At 51.0% G+C, this 22077-nt stretch overlaps 1 protein-coding gene across 24 annotated transcripts in view; it reads left to right on the top strand.

Moving 5' to 3' along the window:
• Positions 1 to 22077, top strand: part of TCF3 (transcription factor 3) — an 82132-nt gene that overhangs the window by 4673 nt on the left and 55382 nt on the right. For all 24 annotated transcript variants that reach the window (XM_049808471.1, XM_049808490.1, XM_049808492.1 and 21 more), the window contains exon 3: positions 5972 to 6044. In XM_049808471.1, the coding sequence (XP_049664428.1) occupies positions 5972 to 6044 (73 nt within the window). The remainder of the gene's footprint in view (positions 1 to 5971; positions 6045 to 22077) is intronic.

Below are 22077 nucleotides of genomic sequence, written 5' to 3'. Positions count from 1 at the left end.
AGTTCTCCCAGTTTCATGCTTGTCTTGGGAGGCTGGTTCCGTTAAATTACCAGCGATGTATTTTTACAGTAGTATGTTTTCCAGTTGGTAGGGGGACTGCAGCGATGGTATGCGTTTAAAAACAGGAATATGCTCAGGGCTTGCTGGGGAGCGGTGCGTGGTTATTTGTCCCTCTCTCATCTCAGAGGTCCTGCGGGTTGGCAGGAGCCCTGGAGCTTTCCATCTCCTGCACTGGAGAGTGCCAGGTTTTGAACTGCTCCCTGGCCAGGGCTGCAGTGGCTCCCGCTTTGCTTTTTCTCCCCCTTCGAAAAAAATCAAATCCCACTCACCATTTAGAGCTTTAAAAAACCCTAAGACCTTATTTTCAAATTTAACGAACCATCCTCATTTGCATGCTCAGAGCTGTATTCCCTGGAGGGGTCCTGACCTGTTCCCTCTGTACATGAATGTTTCTGTCCTTGGAGATTATTCTACACCTAACGGCTGAATTTGGGTTCAATTCCAATGCTCTTATGCTGGCATAAACCTGGGAACGACCAGAACTTGTTCTGTGTTCACGTAAGGCTCATGTGTTCAGCAGTGGAACCGGGGGTGGCTGCTTGCAGGATCAGGGCCTGCAAATGTCATTTGCCAGCAAATGATTCGAAGACGTTCCCTCCAGGATAAGTTGGCCGATGGGCTCCGATGCAGTCTGGATTTGAGCCAGATCTGTTTCACAAACCCTCATCTCTGCACACGCACACCCTTCTCCTGAGTTTGCATAAAGGGAATATTAACATCTCTCCTGAAGGATGAGTAGCTAAAATGGAAAGCTTCCTAGCTAGTAGACGGTCTTCAACCTGGCATCGCAAGCTTGTTGTGCGCAGTGTGGGTCTGTCGAAGACACTGCTCCATGGGTTGCTCTCCCTGTGTTGGGATGCGGGCTTTTTGACCACAAAGCTTGCTCATTCAAGTATATTTGTATTTTTCTTTGAATAAGCAGGAGTAGAGCATTGGTTTGCTAATCCTCTCCAGGAGAGTAGATGGGAGGGAAGACTAGAGAAAGAGATTCAGGGCAGCTGGAAGCATTTGCTTCACATCAGTATGTCGGTTCCTTTTTCCTAGGGAAAATCTCTTCAACCCCAGTAGTCTGTGGTCCAGCTCTGCGCCATGTTTTGCTGCGCAGTGAGTGGATTTTGAGGTCTGGCCCTAACGGTGTTGCATAGTCAGATGTGAGTTCGTGGGGTCAGTAAGTGGCAGGGTTGTGTGAGATGCTATAAATTGGGCTTACAGTTCTGAAAAGACAGACTCGTGTCTTCTTGAATAAATAAGTACATTGGGTAGTTATTGAGCTGCAAAGTGCTTGCCCAAAGCTTTGTGCCAATGTAATTTGCCAATAAGGGTGAAAATCAAAGGAATCTGTAACCTGCATATAAGTGAGCCAGAGCCAAACACCCAGCTGTGTAGTCTGATCGCTGCTTTGGGGTGTGCACGGCAGCGTGCTTACCTCTACCTCTGAACAAATTGCCTTTTATAATTGCCCCAAAGTACAGGTAATTTGTAAGCTTTCTTTCACCACCGCTGCCTGGCAGTAGTCCAGGACGGGCTTGCAAATCTGGAGGAGAGCTTTTGAGAAAGCATCCTGCCTATAGATTCGAGTTGCCGGCTTAACCTATTTATTAGGCTTGGGTTTTGGTGCGTTATCCTTTGGCCTGTGGTTGCCAGGCTTTACAGCTTGGCCTGACGGGCACAGGCTGCGTACGGCAGGAGCTGCCCTGGGTCTGCGCCATCGGGAGATGCTCGCCCACGAGGACTCGCTGTCGTTATCCCGGGCGGCATCTCAGCTGTGTCACGCTGCCGGTGTTGGTGCGTTGTTGTGGGAGGGTGCGGGCAGGTATCCTGGCTTGGCTGGGGTGCTTGGAGGGCAGGGACACCCCATGGCACGGGGAAAGCTGGGATGGAACAGCCCCGGGGAGGCACGCAGACGGGGTTGGGGGCCTGTCCGTACCGCAGAGCGTGCCTGCCAAGCTAGATAGAGGCAGGCGGCTGCGTGCCAGCCTAGGTCTCTGGCAGAAGTGAAATGCTGTTAACAGCCATGATTATTAGCAGAGTATTAACCATATGCTGCGGGGATGCTAGTTGTCAGGGTGGGTTTCTAGCTCGATGAGACGTTGCAGGGTGGGCAGGGGCTTGAGCAGTCACATAGGACCTGCCGTCTGATTTCTCCGCGAGCAACTGCTCTCGTGGTGTGCCAACCCTCGTGGCCCCAGCCGTCGAACTGGGGGTGAAAGCCAAACTGTTACCGGCAAGCAGGGCTCACGCAAGCTCCTTCTGCCCTCGCCGCTGCTGCTTCTTGATGTGCTGGAGGATGCTGAAGCCGTGCCCTGCGGCCTGCTCCGGCCAAGGCGCAGCGCCTGTGTTTCCATGATAAAACTCTCGCTTTTGTTTAGAGTGAAGCAGTTGTAAAGTTTGACTTTACGCCACAGTGGACGTTTGGGGCTGTAGTCAGGAAGGTCTGTCTTAAATGAACACGTATAAAATATCCTGCTGGCAATGTTTATTGAGTCAAATTCCCTTTTCTCCCCAAATTAACAGCTGGATACTTTCCACGCTGCAAAATAGATTTCAGGTTTTGAGTTCAGGCCTGAGGTTGGTTCAGCCTGGAGTTCATAAGGTGGAAGAGTGGAGGAAGTGAAAACAGCTATTTAATTTGAAAACACTGATGCACTGGTAGAAGTACACAATAAATGAAATGCTGCTTGATATTGGTACTTGTGTCTGGCAAATTCCCTTTCTTGCTTACGAAGTTCACTGTTGCAAGTGTGGGGTCTCTTAGCTATAACCTGCCTGGTGGCAGGTGCGGGTGTTTGGATCTTCCCATGTGCTGGATTTGCATCTTTTAACCTGGGAGAACTGGAGGGAGGATAAATTCTTTGGGAGGGGTGGAAATTGAGCTGCGAGGGTACGCAGAAGTTGGTGTCAGCTGTCAGGGAGGCTGGAATCGGGCATGAGAAACCAAATACAGCGACTTAAGATGGGGGATTTTACATAACCGTTTAAATCTACATTATTCAAATCCAACAAAGGCCAAGTAATGACCCAATTACAGTTCCTCAGACGCTCATGCCTGGGTCCCTTCTCGATGCCTGGGTCCCTCTGGTACGTGCCAGCTCCGGTTCGTCTCCTCCCTCCCCCTCGTTTATTTTTAAAGCAGCGTTTAAAAGCAGAAAGGAAATTCGAAGTGGGTGGGTGAACTTTGCCTGTGAGTGACATACGCCAGCGAAGGCAGCCGGCACTTCACGTATGACTTGCGCCAGGCTCCTTGAGGCAGCGTACCGGGTCGGCTTCAGCCCACACCACAGTGGAAAAACAAGCTGGCAGCAAGAAAAAAAACCCAAAAACCAAAATGCTTCCTGGAGTTGGCAAGCGATAAGTGTGTTTGGAGCCTGTATTGGGATGAGGGGTAACCCGGGGTTCCCCTTTCTCCGGCATCGCCCTGCTTTAGCATCTCCGCTCGCCTTGGTGTGCAAAGGGGTCTGCGAGTCCTTCATCCCTTGGGGAGGGCGAGCAGGAAGGTGTTGCATCAGTCTGGAGATATCTCTCTCGAAGCAGGCAGAGGCGGGCGAAGGGGAGAGGTGGGGAGGGCATCCCCCGGTGGGGCCAGGTGCGGGGGTGTGCTGGGGATTGCCAAGCGTGGCGGTGAGGGGGGGGGGACCACCTCTTTTGCAGAAATAGAAAGCGCTCGTTGCACAATGGAACAAAGCTGTTCATTTTCTCCGCTTGTATTTGCTGCTCAGACCTTGGGTTTTTCAGCATCAGCAAGTATTAGGCAGAAATGCTTGTGAAAAAGAGCCAGCAGTGCTTTTTTTTGGGGGGTGGGGGGTGGGGGGTGTTTGTTTGTTGCTTTTTGCTGCTGGGTACCATTATGTTCATGCTTCCCATCCCCCCCTGCTCGCACATGCAGAACTGCCTCTTGCCACTTGGAAAGGGGGTTTCTAACCACTTCACTTAATCTTCTTCCCTACCTTAAGAGGAGGGAGTGAGCACAAGCTGGGTGGGATCAGCCATATAAATTGCATTTTTAGTAATTTTGGAGACAACAACACTGCCCTGCAAAGGGGGGGGGGGGCACAGGAAAAACCTGTAGCCTTGCAGAGGAAGGTAGGTTGCAAGTCTGTGGTGTCATCAGGGTTTGTTTTTATTTTCTAGCCCGACTTCCTGAGGAAACAAGGCGTATTTGATGGCCGGGCTGCCGGCCCACCCCAAGTGACTCTGGAGCCCACTCGGGGTGGGCAGCAGCATCCTGGGGGTCTGCAGCAGGAGCCCCCCCAGGGCTGCACGTCCAGCGGCTCTCACTGCAAGGCTGCATGTAGGAGGGTGAAGGGAGAGTGGGCTTACGGCCGGGGGCAAAGCTGTAGGAAGGCAGGTGTCTGCAGGCTGGCTGCTGGCGGGAGTGGTTGTCCACACGCGGGCTGCGTATTTAAACGCTGTTTACACCTTTATTTAAATACATATATATAACATATACATGATGTGTGTGTGTGCATGCATATATATGATCCCAAATTTGTGTTCTCTTTTTTGAATGGCAGTTGGTTTCTTAACTGCTCTCTTTGCATCTCTACCACATTTAACTGTTGTGTTTTTTTTTTTTTTTTTCCTCCCCAGCATTTGTGAAAACAAAGCTGGGCAGACGGTTTTGTACAAAGGAATGTTTCTGACCACAGCCAGACATCAGCTATGTCAGGGCATGAAATGCTGCATTTCTGGAGGCTCTTGTGCCATTACATTGTTTAATCTTCAAAGCATTAAACTTTTGAGTTACTCAGACATTGCAAGGCTAAAAATAATAAAAATTCAAATGACTTGGTGGTGAAAGTATCTTGAGTAGTAAAAGGATATTAAAATGTTAATTCACTAAGCGTTTTCCCACCAGTTGTTTTATTGGCTGGAGCTCCATTTGTGTGGAGAAGAATTAGTTTTCTTTTCTGCTGCACGCAGGTGCATATAAATTTTTAAATAACAGCTTCTGAAACCCTCCCAACTTATATTAAAAATATTTATACAGGTTAGCTGACGAGGTATGCAGTATTTTTGAGGGAGCTCCCTGGCAGGAGATTAGTTGTGACACTGAAGCTGCAGCAGCATAGCAAACGAGTAGCCAGAAGGACTGATACTGTAAAATACGTTAATCTTCCTAATTGTAAGTTAAATACCTTTGCCCTTGGCGCAGCTTCTCCCACCGGACCCCAGGGCCTTGTTAGGTCATGGTGCCGCTGGAGCCCCCGAAGCACGAGGGGTGGGAGCTGCTCCTCGAGGCTGGAGGGTTCTTCCCTCTGAGAACTGGCGTGAGGCTTCCTGCGTCGAGGTCGAGCATCGCCGGAGCGTGTGGCTTAGTCATCTCTGCCCCTGCCAGCTGGAGCCCGCGGGCAGCCCGTGTCCTCCCCAGGCACTGCACGTTGCCGGAGACAGGCCTGGGAGCGCGGGAGATGCTGGATGAGACCTGGACCACTGTGGGTGCTGGGGTGTTGAGGGATAAAATGAGGTTTGCCGGGTGCTGTTGTTTTCCTGCTAGCTTTTTATGAATGGAGTCGGCCTTTCTCCCATGGCCCCATGGGCACCCTCTAGCCTGGGCCTTGGTGAATAAGTTAGGGAAGAACCAGTTGGTTTTGACCACAGCAGTGATGCTTCTTGGATGGTTTTCAGTTGCACCTAAGGAACCAGACACGCTGTGTACACAGGAGAAGTTTATGCACGTAGGAATGTGTGTGTATATTAGCACACAGCTGTGCTGCTCTCCTGTCCCTCGTGCAGCTGATCTATGTAGCAGGGACACAAGGAGAGGAAAGTTTTTTACATCAATAAAGTGCTTCTCTTCCCCCTCTGCTCCCCCCCGCCTGCCCAATCTGACCCCCTTTGCAGCAGCACAGTAAAACTAACATACTGAAATCTCTTTTCTCTTCCCTCCTCTCTCATCTTCTTGTTTTTCTAGATGTTTCCCCTGCCAGTGGCTAATGGAAAAAACAGACCCACGACCCTAGCGAGCACTCAGTTTGGAGGATCAGGTACTGTCATCTTAAATTTTTTTTTTTCTTAACATTCTTCATAATGTTTCTTGCAATAAATTTGTGTTTGCTTCCAGAGACCCAAAAGGAGGGGTTTCTGTAGTTTTGTGTTATATATTTTTCTGGTGGTGGTCTGCTACTGTTTCTCCGGATGGTTTTCTTGTTGCTCCACGTGTCTCCGGGTAGGCAAAGCTGCTCTTGCCGATCTGTGTCCAATTAAGAAGTCACTACCTGAGCTGAAGGTTGCTGTCTCGCCACTCCTATTGAAGCAGCCCGAGAGCAGACAGTCAATGCTCTTCGCTTAAGCTGCTTAGACAAACGCGTGTCTGCAAACGTACACCTTGGAAGACTTTTGCTGTACGTCACCGAGAAGACACGGTGATGGTGGTTAATTCCTGGGGCTCAGCTGCCCAGAGGGAGACTCTGGTGCAGCGTGGGCGTCTGCTCCATTCAGCCTCTCCAGCAGCTCCCTGCTGTTGGGTGGGATCTCAGCATTCCCAAAGGGACCTTTGCAAAGCCCTCCTGGCCTGATGCCTCCAGGCAGCACGGCCGCCCCGGGCAGGTGGGCAGCAAGGGTGGCTGGAGCCGTTTCACCAGCCTCCCTCCGAGCTGGACCCCGCTGCAGTTCTGGGGTCCTGTCAAGCAGACCCTCGCCTGTCCTGCCTTGCCGCGGTGCCCCCGAAGCCAGCAGCTGGCCCCGCTCCCCAGAAGTGCTGAGCGGCTGCATCTCTGCCGGCCGGGATGCCAAGGAGAGGCCAGGGGTGCCAACATCAAAGGGCTTTGGGAGCAGGGCGTCTGCAGGGAGGAGCGGGCTGGCGATCCGTCTGCGATAGGAGACTCTCTGAAGGGTGCGTAGCTTTAGATGTCTGATTGGGAAACATAGCGCTGGTTAATTTGAGGCTGAAGTGGAGAATTTCTCGTCCGGGCGGACGGTGCGGTGCCGTGCCAGGCTTTTGGTGCCTGGGGAAGCCGCTCTGTGCAGGGCTCGCTGCGGTCCCTGGCATGCAGGAAGTTCGGTTAATTTGCCCTTCTTGCTGAAACACGCTGATGCTTTGTGGATGGTTAAAATTTGACCTTCTGTACCCTGGGCCGACTCGAGCTGTCCAGGGAAACTCCTGGCCACGTGGAATGGCTGTACCCTGACACCAGGAGGCATCCTGGAGAATGGGGTGGGATTTCTGGATAGCAGCTTTGATGCCACAGCATGCTGTGGGGCAGCTCTTGGGGAAACCTGCAGAAGCAGGACGAGAGGGGTGTACTCTGCCCTGCCCTGCTTGGCCAGGGAAATTTGATGCTTTCAGATGGGGCTGTTTAGGTGCATGTCAAGATGGTTTTGAGCAAACATTTTTACAGGGAGGGAAGCTGTTGAGTGGGTGCTGGAGGAAATTCGAGGGGAGAAAACTCTCGGGTTAACCCAGATGGAAGCTGATCTCTCCAGTGAGTGTTCGTGTGTGTGACTTCTGCTGTTAAAATAATCCACAAAAGACGCGCTACATGCTAGCGAGAGAATAGTAATGGAGCAGCTCGCATTAATTCGTTTCCTGCTCGGAGGCTGGCTTGGCTGCCGGGTTTATAGTGCTGGCCAGCGAGGAGAGGCTGTGAGCAGGGCTCTGCGGTACAGCCGGCGCAGCGACTGGACCCCCCTCCGCTTGGCTGTGCAGCAGCCGAAACGACACAAAATCTTTTATTCCCACCCCCCCCCACCTTCTTTTCTTTCGGGTGAGTGAAAGGTAATGGTGACACCACCCTTCCTCTGGGCTGCTGCTTTTTGTGTCTGGCTGTGAGCAGTTCATAAAAACAGAGGACTGGTGTTATACAACTGCACTGAAGGCAGTTGCACAATTGCTGCTGTCCCTGTCTCAGGGCTCTGTGGCAGCTCTTTTGTCCTGCCCTGGGCATCCTGGGTTTGAAATGCAGCTCGGGGCTTGGTTTAGGGGAAGCCTTTTGCTCCGGCAGCAGAGTTATCCCTTGGCCAGTCATCCTTGGCGTCACCTTTGGAGAGCAGGGGACACGTTTCATTTGCGTGCTGGCTTTGTGACTTTGGTGTGGTCCTGAATGTTTGATGATCGATTTTTGCTGGTGGGGTGAATAACCGCAGTAAGACATTAATGAGATGTGCCGTGCAGAGGGGTGCACTGCGTCTGTTGGAAGAATCGAAGGTGTCTCAACTAGGTTCTAGATAGTGGCGAGTGGTTGTTTTCGTAGTTTGTTGATGTTGGTTTAGCTTAATTCACTAATTGACGGCAAGGTACAATCAGATACTAGTTCATCCCCAAAGGCATAGCCAGCCATCCGGCTCAAAATTTGATTTGAAGTCGAATCATCACCAAACCTGATGTGGTCAGAAGGTGAAGAGCAGATGGTCCTTGGATTTAGGGACCTGGACTTGCTGAGGGAGCAGAGCGCCTTGCAGCCACGCCGTAATCTGGACCTGGAGATTAGCTCCCTAAATCTTCTTGCCTTGCAGGAAGGCCTAGGCTTCATCTTTAATGTGCCTCGTGTTTTTCAAACACTCCCGTTTAATCAGTATCCCGTACCCTTGATAAAGATAGCGCAGCGTTTCCCCTCCGCTGCTGTCTCTCTGCCTGGAAAGGAGAAGCAAACACTGATTCACTTAAGTCTTAGCTTGCCAGTGTGCACCATAGTGCCAGTATCTCATTATTTGGGGTTATTGTAGTAACCGCAAGATAATAAACTGATGCTGTCTTATGTGCCAGAAAAATTGGTGTTTCATGCTTCTGCCCACCCTTGGACAAGTGAATTTATGGCCTTCCACTTTTCATCTCTCTCCTCCTTGGGGAAATCCTGGGGCAATATGTAGCTTTTATTTTTTTCCCCTTGGAGGAGCTATTAACTCAAGGCTCTTTCCTCCCCAGAGGAACTTAGGAGTGAGGGGAGCAAGGCAGTGACTGATGACGCCCGGCCGAAATGCCCCACTTGCTTCCAAAGTCCAGCTGGTAAATGCGGTAGTGCATTCATTTGAAACAGTGCTACTAGAAAATCACAGTGATAACATTGCCCCACATTCAAATCCTTTTCAAATCCCAATTAATAATTGCCCCAGCCAAGCTGCTGGCGCTCGTGCAGGTGGCCCCTTCTTGAGGGCAAACCCATTTCCCTCTCTCAGGCCAGGAAAATTCAAAGTGTTATTGCAAGCCCTCCAGCTTTGAGGTCCCTTTTTTTTTTTATATTTGTCTCCTGGTTTTATTTTAAGCTCTGCCACTGTTTCCCTCGTTTCTGTCCTTAAATGCACTAGGGAGGAACTGGTTTAGCTACCCTGCCGCATGGACAATTCAGCACCTCCGCTTTGCATTTTCTTGGCAAGGCGAAACCCAACAATTGCCACTAGGATGGAGCTTACGTCATGCAGACTGTGTCTGCAGCATTTATAGCACATATAGGTCACCGCGGGGAAGTTGGTCTTCCTGGGGCTTTGAGCTGCAACTAGTGTTTTCCAGCGTAAGCCGTGTCATTTGCTGCTGGTATTTTATTTTAGCCGGGACACTCAGTGTATGCCTATTGTCCTGGCCCTAGAAGGCTGCGGTTTCATCGTCCTCTCGCCAAACTGTTTGTTTATTCTTTGCAGTAGCAAAACATTTAAAACCGTGTCCTCTGTCCCCCCCCCCATGTCATAGTTCATAAATGACTAATCTGATCAGAAACGAGCTCCCTCCCAGTGCGCTTAATTAAACTGTGCCTCTAGCAGGAAACCACTCGTGCTAAATTTCACATGGAAATAACCATTTTTAATTGACATTAAGACAGGAGTGGCGGGAGGCAAAGAAGTTTCATTGTCTCTTCCCAGCCCGGGCTGTGGTGTTGCCGCCGCAGCATGGGGCCGCGCCGGGGCTGTTGCCTCGTGGCTACTGGGTTTTCGGCAGGGTCAGTGCGTGCCAGCTGCGCCTTTGCTTCAGCAAATGAGTTGAGGCTCTGCGGAGCAGGGAAATAAAACCGAGGCAAATGGTTGTGCGAGGTAAGGCATCTCCCGGAGCAGCGCTTTGCATCCGTGGTTAATACGGAGAGTGTGCAGCCATCTCCCCTTCATGTCGGAAATGGTGCACGATGCCAGGTTTGTGTCCTATTGAAACAGGAGCCCAGGCGGTCTCCTGCTGACAGATGATTCTGCTCACAACAAATAAAAGCTCTGCTAAAAAAACATCTTTTTTTTTTTTTTTTTTTTTTTCCCTGTCCCTTTTGAGTAAGTGAATTCACCATTAAATGTCTTTTCCTTCTTGCTTTTTGCTGAAGGGAGCTCCCTTGCTTGGGATCTCTTAGGTGGGTTTGGAAGGGAGAGTCCCCTCCTGGTCTGTGCTGTGATTTCCACCCCCAAAATTTGTTCTGTGCTTTTTTGCTAGTGAGATGGTGAGATGAGGCTCATTGTTGAGGGAATTGCTTTGATCGGGGCAAGTTCATAAAATACATTTGAAGCTGGCTAACCGGCGAGTTTTTCAAAGAGTTACAAGCTGGTGCATGCAACAAATTTTAAGTTATAGTCTACTGAACAAAGTAAATGCATTCTCCCTGGAGGTAGGTGAGTCTGTATCCCCTTTGAAAGCCTGCTTTAAACAACGTTCAAACTTGGATACCTGTGGCAACAGCACTGAAAGTAATAAATTCTATGAAAGATGAGGTTGTCTCTTTAATTGGTGCTATGGGTGAGCTGTTTGAAGATTTAATTATTTTGTGTGTGCACACAGCCCTGTATTAGGAAGCTCCGAGGTGGGGAGGGGAGGGTCTGGTGTACCGGCTGGGAGCGCGGTGCCTGCCCCGGCAGCTCCGCGAGCACAGGAGCGGTGCTGGGCTCTGCTTCGCTTGTGGAGCGGCCGGCTGGGTAGCGTGCAGTAAAAGCACCTAAGTTAGAGAGTTGCGAAGAGCTAAGCGCGGCGTTTCTGTTGCCGTGCTGTCAGCAATTGAGTTTCAGGCTGCAGAAACGCATTTGCAACTATTTACCGTAGTGAGGAAAGCAGGAGCTTTTATTAGTAAGGATGTATCACGTTTTCCTACTAACTGCCTCTAGTTCCCACATGTTTTGCTTATGCTGAAGTGGGAGTGATGGGCTTTGCTTGCTATTTTGATAGATGATGAAAGGCAGACATGAGGTGCGCAATATGTGACTTGATATTTAAAACTGGCACTTTCCATTAAAGTACGTACTTCAGGCTGCTTGTTTATGTTGCGGTTGTGTGCGTGCCCATACAGCAGGCTTGCAAAACTGTCACTAAACACAAAGCCACCACAACAAAAAAGTCAAAGCAGGAAAATTTACTTGCCTGCCTATTGGCGTGACTGTTTCTTTCAAAGTAAAAATTACTTTTTAGCCGTTATCAAAGGGGAGAAAAAAACCTTGCCATGGACAAGTCAAGCTTGTGAAGCTGTGAAGTCTTGTTAGCCTGGAAAGAGACAATCCCTGCAGCTCTCCGCTGCTCTCCACACCCCTGGAGTATTTCCATTCCCGCTGCCGGCAGAGCCTGGTCCCGGGGTGTAGGAGGATGCTGCCGGCGTGCTGAGGGTATTGCAGGGAAACACCCAGGGTACTGCAATCCCAACCTTTCCAGTAACAAAGCCTGGAGGACTTTTCAGTGAAGTTCGTCTCCCACGTGCTAGTCAGGTGCGTTAAACAGCTTTCTGCTTTGTTTTTGTCTCTGCCTTTGGGAAGCTCCAGTTCTCCTCCCTCTCCCCTTTCTGCTCCCTGTTTTTCCTGTGGGGTGGGTCCCGTTAACCAGGATACAGAAAGCAGGATTTGGAAGAAAAGGCTTGGAGGGCCTGAGGGCTGGGGGCAGGGAGCGAGGATCACCAGGAAATAGCAGGCGTGGGGGAACAAATGGCAGGGGAAGATCTTCACGCCTGTATCCCTTAATCCAGCGTCACACCCCAGTTGCAACTCTGATCCTCCTGTCCTGGGGTGTGTGTTCCTGCTCCCAGGGCTTCCCCACCTGGGCAGCCGTTTCTTCTGCATCTTTCTTTGCGGTGAGGTTGAAACAGGAAGGCCTTCCCCTCTCTTTCTCTGCCCCCTCCTGCCCCTTCAAATTATTTTTTTTTCCTCAAATTTTCAGGCAAGGCTGAGAGCAAGGGTGTCCTGCCAAAGGCACAGCCGGTTTCTAACAGACACTCAAGGAGCGAGCCTGGGAAGAGCAGGAAAAGGGTGACCGTGCTGTTGGGGCAGTGGGGATGCTCTGACAGCAGCTCGGTGCTTCTTCAGCAGTTGGGGAGAGGCAAATATAACCCAGTGCCTGTATTGGTGTGTGTTTACCTTCAGGGGGTGAAATGGCGCACACTTTCAGGGGAAGGTATTTTTTGTTATTTTTTTTTTCTTCTCCCACCCCAGGGAAGAGTCCTCCTAGCTAGATTTGAGATTTTGAACTAGGAAAGAACACAGAGAATGTCGGGGGTGCCAGAGAGCTGAAGCTGCACTGAGATAAGTGACAGCTTTTGTTTAGAAACTGCAAATTTGACACAGACCTTGTTTAAGCACACAGTTTTAACTTTGCCAGAAGAGCTAAAGCAGTGCAGCTATCTCCTGCCGGCAGAGCTTTTTTCTTCCCTGGATGAGGCAATTCAGTACTAGTGTAACTGTGCCTGCTCGAGGGGTTATGACGAGATGAGTGTACCTTATGTAAAAATCACGTGCCTTGCCTGGATTAAGGCTGATGTGAAGCTGGGCTGTGAGTGAACCTTCTGTGTTTCAAAAGAACATGTACAAGCTCAAGCACCTGCTTTTCTTTTAATAAGAGGAGCTGGTTGCGTATTAATTGCATGCCTAATGTCATTGCCTTGTTCGTACTGCTTTCTTCTTAATCGCAAGGGCCAGGGTCTCATTACAAATGATCTTCTGGAGGGCAGCATGCTTGGGGTTTGGCGCTGGGATGCAGCAGCTCTGCCTCAGCCCACCTCAAATCCTGCTCACACAGGGCTGCCCGAGCGGCACGTGTTGGTGCGGGGCTGAGCCTTTGGCTCAGCATCCCAGCTCGAGGCCTTGCATGCTTCTTGTGCCCTTTCCAAAGGGGAGAGATGGCTTTGGAAGGGACCCAGCAGGTCTGGCAAGCGTTTCTGCTGGACCTCGCTGCCGCTAATTTCAAATTCTGCATGCTCTGTAGGGTGCCCTACTCCAGCACGTGTCCCACGTGTGACCAGTTACTCTGCCTATTGCATCTCCATTGTTAATGTTTATGTGCAATGAAACTCAAATTGGGATTTATTTTTTTTTTTTTTTAGTTTGAGACAGCAAGTGGGTGTCTTTAAGGGGCTGGATTTAATGCATAGTGCTATTTTGTTACTCTGGATGGCCTCATCTCTAATCTGGCACTACATTCTCCAGTGTTAGCATGGCTGAAGGATGCTATAAACGCATCTTCTTTGCTCACTAGTGCCCAAAATCTCTGGTAAAGGTGATATTTCGATGCTTTTCTAACACAAGAGCGGACTCTAAACCCAACCGGGTAATGATGTTATTCACAAGTGACATTTTTACAAGTAGAATGATGATGGTGATCTATCACTTTAGCTGGAAGAAGGAAATGTTAACACAAGCCTCCCTGTGCTCACCAGAGTGAAGTCGTGAGTATCTCTGTTTCTTGAACGCTTTAACCCACGGACCCAAGAGCGTGGAGTCCATGACCATCGACTAGGGGCAGGTGAAGCCCTCCGGAACCACCACGTCCCCTCATAGACGAGGCTGATGTGAGATGATTTTCTCAACTGGGCTGATGTGCCTCTTGGCAGCGACACGGCACGATTAGCTAGCTGCGGGAGTGGAGGTGATTTGCCTGCGTCAGCTGGAAACCTGCCCCGGGAGCAGCGTGAGCCAGACTGTGCCTGAAAAACACACTGGGAGCGGGTTTGGTACCTCTTCCCCGCAGTGCAGGGATCGCAGTGCAGGTAAACCCCAGGTCGCTGATTACTGGCTGTTGTTTCTCTTTTGTCTTGGTGTTCGATCCTCGGCAAAGCTCCCTGCTGCTTCTGCTCAGCCTGTTTTACCTGCTCCGGGCGCAGGAGCGGAGGGGTTCGCCTGCCCACGTGCTGGCGGCTGCCCAGCGCCCGCTCCGTCGCGTGGAGGGCTGCCGAGTGGTGGGCCAGTGGTGGATGTGTGGCCAATGCAGCTGTCTCAGTTATGCCAAAAAGTTTGCCCACATCTGCCTCTCGAATTCCCAGCCGCGTGGGTTGGGATTATCCTGCCCTCTCCCAGCGCCTCCAAATAGCTGAGAAATCCCGGGAGCACGGCGAGGGGGTGGCAGCCCGCGGGCTCCAAGGAGGAGCACCGGCTCGCCCGCCTGTCCCTGCGTGGCAAGGACGAGGGACCTGGGCAGCATCGGGACTGGGTGCCGGGGTTTACCTGGCACATCCCCAGGCCACCAGCCCAGCTGGATACATGCAGTTCCCTGAACCTGATCATCTTGGGAGGTGAGGATGGGCAGTGACCCGCTTGGTGTCATGCTTTCCAGCTGGCGGTCAGTTTGGAGGGTGCAGAAAACTCTATGAGGATGTGCTGGCCTGAATGCAGGCACCTGTTGGGTGACTGGTGCTGTTGGGGAAGGGATTGCATTTTAAGAAACTGGGGCTTTTCCAGAGGGTGGTTGCAGACAGCCTGTCGTCAGTCAGTTGATGCCTGTGCCTCTGCTGGACCTCTGGGTGGAATCAAGCCGGCGCAGAGAGCGTCTCGCTGCACGCTTTAGAGGCCCTTCTGCCAAAAGGTTCCCAAATACTTTGCAAGTCTTGATTAGTGCATTAGCTTAAACAAATTGAGTTATATGTGCCACGGAGGGAAGGAAGGTACTGCGCTCCTTCAGTGTTGACTTAAAGTTTAATTAATTTTCTTGTCAAATGAGGCATGAAATACAGTGTGAAATATATTGTGGTGCTGAATCTGTAATTGTACAGGGGACCGGGAGCACAGCGAGCACTGAGGATAGGAGATCACCTGAGGCAAGCCGGGGCACAGAGCTCTCGTGGCATCGAAACGTGCGCATCTGGCAGCGGCGGAGCAGCCAGCCTTTCAGCCGGCAGCAGCGAGCCGATTCGGGGGGACACGTGCCCCAGGCTCCCCGGGGCAGTTAGGACCGGGTCAACCTCCCCACCCAAAGTGGAAGCAGTGTCCGAAGACGCTGTCGTGCCCAAGGGTCGTCACTGGTTTTTGCCAGAGGATCCAAACCCTGGAGCCAGACAGACAGACAAGACTCGCGCTTGCGGCTTCCCAGGGGCTGTCCTCTCCTGGATGCGGCAGGAGCAGCCGCTGTGGCCTTTGTGTCTTTGCCATCTTGAAATGAGTTTGACCTGGGTTTCGGGTAGGATGGGGAGTTTTGCTGTCTGATTACAGAGATTCTGTGTTTGTGTGTCCCGGGTGGCCTTGCAGGGTGGAAATACATATGAAGAAACATCAGAAGAGGAAAAAGCTGAACTGTGAGTGAAGATTCTTGATTCAGCTTTTGAGAATTTTTGTGGTGGATGTTTTGATGCTCTTCTTGCTGCCGTGATTAATGTTTCTGGAGGGAGGATGTCTTCACAGCGCCTTACTCCCCCACTAAAGGAGAGAAAGAGGCAGTCCAGGACATCTGCCCCCTTTTTTTTTTAATCTTGAATATTTCAGTTAACTCTCCAGGTAGCCCAGCTCCAAAGCCAGCAGGGAGAAAAAATTTAAAAAATACTGTCCATCTGCCTGTTAACCCTGAGAAGCACATCCCTACCTCCAAAGTGACCTAAGGCACTGTCTCCCTCTAAATTTAGCTGGAGATTGCGTCATCAGCAAGAGGGAGGTGAAGTAATGTGACATAAGCTTTTTCTAGCAGGGGAGTCTTCGTGGTTAGACAGGGACCAAAAATAAATAAATGGGCTTCGTTTCAGAGCATGTGGGGATGAGGCTGGGAGGAAGGGCAGCCTCCAGCACCCCTGGTATGTGTGTGGGGGTGGGTTTTTTCATACCAAGCAGGGCAAAGGAGAGTCATCTACAAAACCTTGGCCCATCCTAAATGGGAAGAACCTTCCAGGAAAGTGGGTTACACTCCTCGTGTCCTGTCTGCAGAGTGCTGGGGACTGCCAGCAAGCCATGGGGTCTCCTTTGGCAGCAGCACTCGCCTCTCCTGGGAACTGGTGGGCAGCAGGTTTGGTGATGGCTGCTTGGAGTTCACTGGCCACCACTCGAGGCAGAGCTGTTTCTCTCTTTCTCAAAGAGTTTTGAAGCTGCTTCTGCCCATCTTTCATCCCTGGCCCCTGGGGATGAGGAATTGGTGAGGTTCTTCCCCCTCCAAAAGCCCTCCTGGGTCTCCGTCATGGTGCTCTTTGGTCGCAGATGTGGTGGCATCCAGGAGTGCCCCAGGGGACAACCCGTCGTGGTCCTGACCTGGAAGAAGACCCAGCCAAACTCCTGCAGGACAAGCCTTGAAGGACACTGGTGTTGCCCGTCACCTCTCTTACCTTTCTGCCTTGTCCTGCACAACCAGGGGGGACAGGTGGCTTGGCTGGGACAAGTGACGAATCCTGTCCTTGTGGTGGTGAGTGTGTGACCACTGCTTGGAGAGCGGGGAGGTCCTGGGCCCCTTCTGCTTTCTGGGAACTTTTTTTTTTTTCCTCCTTTAAAGTGAGGTGGTCTCTTTTCCAAAGGCTTCTTAATGCCCCGTTAACATTGTTATACAAAACAGCAGTATGCCATTTAATTAGGAAAAATACGTACTAACCTCTACCATATGTTGCTCTTCTCCTCGTATTTGCATTTGAAAGTCCAGCTGAATTTCAATGTGAAACTGGATTTTATCCAAATGATGAATGGCCTGAGAGGCTGTGGGAAGGTGGATGTGCCTCCCTCTCGCATGTGGTTGGTTTTTTTTTTTCTTTTCATATTTAAAGAAAAAAATTGAAAGCAAGGTTCCTTTATTTCTTGTACCATGGTTCAGACTGTTCACACCTTTCCTCTAAAACCTTAAGTGAACTTGTCTGGTTGGGTGGTCATTCCTATGTCCTCCAAAGTACAGAGGCTCCAGTCCCCTGAAGGAGAAGGATTAGATTTACTCTTAAGCAACACGTTTTCAGTGGCAGCTCCGCTCATGGCCGAGGAGATGAGCCTGCTGCCGAGCCCCTCCACGCTTCTGGGTTCCAGCTGCGGCTGCTCTGTCCTTGTAGGATTGTAATCTCCTTTGCTGACTTAAAAAAGACATCGGTATCAACAGGCGCCTTTTTTTTTCAAAAGGCAAGTCAACGTCCCGGCTGTGCAGGCTTCGAGTCGCCTTTGCCTCCGTGGCAGGAGCGTGGTGAGGGTTATTCACTCTCTTTTTCCCAGCCTGCCGTCAGATGGGGTTCATCCATATATGCCTCAGCTTGTCTCCTGGCACGCAGGACTTTGCCAAAAGTGCACCAGCCACAGCTTCCTAGCTGGGGGCTGAAGCTTTTTGGCTTTTTATTTTTAGTTTGTTGGAGTGGTGGCAGCTCCAAGCCCCTTCCCAGACAGGGCCATGGTTTCTCTGTGGCCGTTGCTTCTCCGGCAGCGTTCCCCGGCCACCATAAAACAGGAGTGTTGGCATCTCACTGCTGCTCGGACTGCTGGAAGAAGAGCTGGTTTAGGAGCCGTGTGGTGGCTGGGTCCATGGCAGCGCATCCCCACAGTCTCTTAGAGCTGCCGAGATTTTCCGCTTGGCTGGAGGCTGGATTTTTCTCCTCACCTGAGGTATGTTTAAACTTAGTTAAGCTCGGTAACAAGCTCAGCATTATGTTGCCGAGCTGGGTGTGCTCACGCAGCTCTTAGTGACCTTTTACCTCACCTACCTGGCAAAAAAAGCCCTTAAAAATCACTTCATATCCTGATTATTTCACATCCTCTGCCTCTGTGAATCTGTCTGCAGAGGATCGCTTGGGTGCCAGGCTGGTTGTGGTGCTCGTAGTGGGAGCTGGTTGCCACAGGTTTCTGACTTTTGTTCTCTTTTTCTCTCGGCCCCTTGGAGATCAGTTCAATCTTTAAGACAGTTTTTGTTGTTTTTTTTGTTGTGTTAATGCAGCTGAACTAATATGATTACATTTCCAGATTTGGGTAATGGAATAACAAGTCAGGAAGCTCTTTTTTTTCCTTTTTTTTTTTTTTTTTTTTAAAAAAAAGGGAGAATTTATGTCACTTCCAAATTATCCAAGTCTCCAGTTAGGAAGATCTTTCCCTTTCTCAGTTACTCTTGGCACAAGGGCTCCTTGCTACCATGGCCATGCGTGTGGCATCTTACTCTTGGTGTAAGGACTGCTGCACTTTGTGCTCCATGCTGTGGTTGGCCACGGACCCAGAGCAACCAGGAGGTTGTCCTGGGTCCCCAAAAAGATGGGTCTTCTTCATGAAAGCAGCCAGGCCAAGGCAGCCACGTACATCCCTCAGTGCTGTGTTCAGGGGAGAGACCCTTGCATGCATGCCCTTCCCTGGGGCAATTTCACGAGCATCTCGAGGTGCGTTGGCTTTGCTCATCTCTGTGCTCACTCTCAGATTTCAGAGGAGCAATCTGGAAAACAGCTCAGCCAAACCGTCTCGCAATGGTAACTTCCTTTCTAAAAAGAGAAGGATGTTGCGGAGTTAGTGGCTTCCCATTATTTTCCCCAATTTGAGCGCTTTCTTGCCATCGGTCCCCTAGCGTCAGGCTGTGCGGTCTGCTTTGGTTTGGAGACAGCCTCGCCGCTGCAAAAGCACACCGTGGCGCAGGGCGCCCATGTCTCGGAGCTGTGCGGGCTTTAGCTTCCCGAAGCACCGAGCTGCTCCTCCCCAGCCGGGACAGAGGTACCAGCCAGCGGAGCCCCCGCACCGGCACAGCCCCGCCGAGTGGGAGCGGGGCTGCGGCGTTGCCCTTCTTTGGGTATGCTGTAAGAAGGTAGTGAGTCACTTTCCATCGAGCCGATAGTTACCCTGCTCCTGTCTTGTATTTGTGTTGTGTAGCCAGCAAGATTATTTATAACTTAGCCAGCATCCCGAGTCTATTGTTTCAGCAAAGAGCAGGAATGACTAGATGACTTCCTGAGATTTTTTTTTTACCACCCCCTCATTTTTTATTTTTTTTAAAATCTGCTTTTCCTTCCAAGTATTATATTCGCCAGTTGGATGCTTTCCCCCCACATCTTCCCCTCCTGATTGTGCATTTGTGCTGCTGACAATCCCACTACCGGTGTTGCTTTAACTCTTAAAAACTCTCCCAGGAAAAGCCAGGGTCTGTGCCCCGGGAGGTCCGGGTCACCTTTGAATGGCATGAGCTGCTCTCACCAGGCATGGAACCAGCCTTGCAGGTGCTGAGGACCAAGGCATGAGGCTCTGGCAGTGCCATAAATGGGAGGGCGAGTGCCTGTGCACTTGCAGGAGTTACCTTGTGCCGTGGACGCCTTAGGATGCTGTGCAGCCCAGGGGCAGGGTTAGTCTGGTCCAGGCCACCATCACAGGATTGCACATTTGCGCTCCGGTTCAGCCTTTTTGTCGTTGCCCCTCTGAGGGTGTTAATTGGGGCAATTCAAAGGTCTCACCTGAGCCTGGGGCTGCACAGGGCGAAACCCATTTCCATGCTGGTGGAAGCAGCGTATCCAGCCCTGGGGATGTGGCAGTGGTGGGCATGGAAGAAGCGGGTCCTGAGCTGCTGTCCTGGCACGTGCGGCCTCTCGCCCGGTGGCAGTGGTCCCGTCTGGGCAGTGTTCACCCTAAATCCTGGAGCTCTCCTGGTTCTTGTCCTCCTCTTTGTCCATCTGCCTGCAGTTAATTCATTGTTGATATTGCAAGACCCAGCAGTCCAGATGGTTTTAATTAAGCCTTTTCCTGGAAATCAGTGGGTAGTAAAGGTGTGCAAAATGGAGAGAAGGGAAAGGGTGGGTGGTTTGGTGAACTCGGCCGATCTAAACCTTTGGGAAGGACCTGCAGGTTGAGATTCCTTGGGGAGCACCACCCAGGGCCCCGACGGCTGCTGTCCACAGCTCCTCCTTGCCCAGACAGCACAGGTCTACTTTGGATTTTCTTGCTTGAAATTGGGGCATAAGACTCCTGCGTTGGGCTTGGCTTGGTCAAATTCTTCTGGCCGAGTGAGATGCTCTGAGATGGTGCCCAACCCGGCTGCGTTTCCTTCATTAGCTGCTTCTCGCCCGTGATGTAACGAGCAGCCTCTGAGGTTAGGGCGGCTGCAGCCACGACCTGCAAAAGTGTCCCGAGGGCAAAACAGCTGAAGAGGAAGAAGTCTTTGCTGTCTTGTGGTCAGCAGAGATCCTGCAGAAGTCCTCTCGGTTTCTATTAGTTCAGAACTCAAAACCTAGCGCTCGTTTATTTTTAAGCTGCAGTTTCTAGCCGAGGTGCCTGCGAGCCCTTGCTTGTCCTCTCCCCGTCGGCAAAAGCTGCCTCGTAGTCCCTCTGGCTCTGGACCCTTCCCGAGCAGGGCTGCAGGGAAGCAGTGGAAGGGGCTGGCGGTTGCCTGGCCCGTCTCCGGTTCTCTCCCTTTTCAGGGCTAGCGGCACAGAGGTGTTGCTCTCCCTGCGCTGACTTTCCAGGAGCTGCCCGGCTCCGCAGGGAAGCATGAAGTTGATCCAAATGGAGCTCTGCCGCGCTGGAAGTGCCACTTGGATGTGAGCAGCTCAGAGTGGAAAACAAATCCTGAATTCTGTCCTGTGGGGTTTTCACATACTCTGCCTAGCCGGTTTTGCTTTTCCAGGTTTCTTGTGGCGCAGAGCACTAGGTATGGGTCAGAAACTGGCGGAGTGTTGCATGAGATCCTGAGCTTGGGGGAGAGATGATACTCTGGGAAGGGCCTGGGAATTGGGGCATCTCAGGGAACCGATGTCCAGAGGCATGAGCTCACAGCAAACTTCTGGTGTGCTCTCTATGTTGCTTGTTGCAGTCAAAATTGGAGGTCTTTTGGGCCAGGCACTTAACTGGCTTCTTATAAGAGCTGGTCCCAAAGGCTTTATATAGCCCAAGTGGAGCAGTTTCAGGTCACACAGGAGCTCCTGCATCCAAGAGGATGCTTGTGCTGGCTTCTAGGCTGCCTCCTGCTGCTGCTTGTTCTCGTTCCTGTGAGGTTTTCAAGCTGCTGTTCCCCCAAGTAGGGCACCCTTGTGCTGGCTCCTTCCCATCCCAGACGCTCAGTTATTTTGGTTTTCTCCCGTAGCTGGAGCCTACAGGCAGTGATCGCCTGAGTAAAGTGCTGGTACGATTCCCGTACTGTCCGGCTCACCGCAGCATTTCCCTGGAGTGGTGGGAAAAGCCAAGCCTGGATGGCACTGAATTCCCTGCTTCCTGCCGCTCCTCAGGTTCCTTTCAACTGAAGTGCATGGAAAATAAAGCAGAGTAAAAAGATGGGGAGCTGTGACTTATGCTCCCCACTGTGAAGCCACTGCAGTTTAGGACCTCTGACAGCAGGACATGCACCGCATGGCAAGGAGAGCCAGGCATGAGCATCTCCTACAGCAAGCTGCCTCTTCCAGCCCTTCTGGGTCAGCTCAAAAATAGAGAACAGCACTTCTCCCCCAGCTTGCTTTGTATTTTTAAAAGCACTGTGGGTTTTTGTTCTGTTTTCTTTAAATAATTTTCTAAAAAGTTGAAACTGTAGGACTGGTGCTTTTTTACCCAAAGAATAAAACTGAAAGATTAATGAGACCTTGTGGTTTGGATTGCCAGTTGTAAAGATTTTTGCGCGCTTCAACATGCAAGGCTTTCAGACCTGGTGAGCGCAAGTGCTTGCTCTAAGAGGTGGCTTGACAACACGTGGGTTAATAGCTGGAGATGTGTTTGTCCATGCAGGTATTTAAGGGATAATCTGTGTCGCTTTATATTGTGCCAAGAGAGGCTGTCTCAGCTCTGGTCTCTGCTGCTGCATTTCCAGCTCTGCCCTAATTTTTGGGCAAGTCTCTCCATATGTACAATAGCTAGAAACAGTTTTGTTCCCTAGAGAGGCTTTGAGGTTTAACATTTATAAAATGCTTTGAGATCTGCAGATAAAGGAGAGCAAGACAATAAACAGTGACCAGGGCTGTGCCAAAGAAATACCCTGTATCACCACAACAGAGCCACGCAGGATTGGGTGGAGATGGCTTTTGTTAGAGGGCAAACTGCTCCAGA

The sequence above is a fragment of the Accipiter gentilis genome, chromosome 8 (genome assembly GCF_929443795.1).
Source record: "Accipiter gentilis chromosome 8, bAccGen1.1, whole genome shotgun sequence".
Taxonomy (NCBI): domain Eukaryota; kingdom Metazoa; phylum Chordata; class Aves; order Accipitriformes; family Accipitridae; genus Astur; species Astur gentilis.
This window is presented reverse-complemented; position numbering and strand designations above follow the sequence as displayed.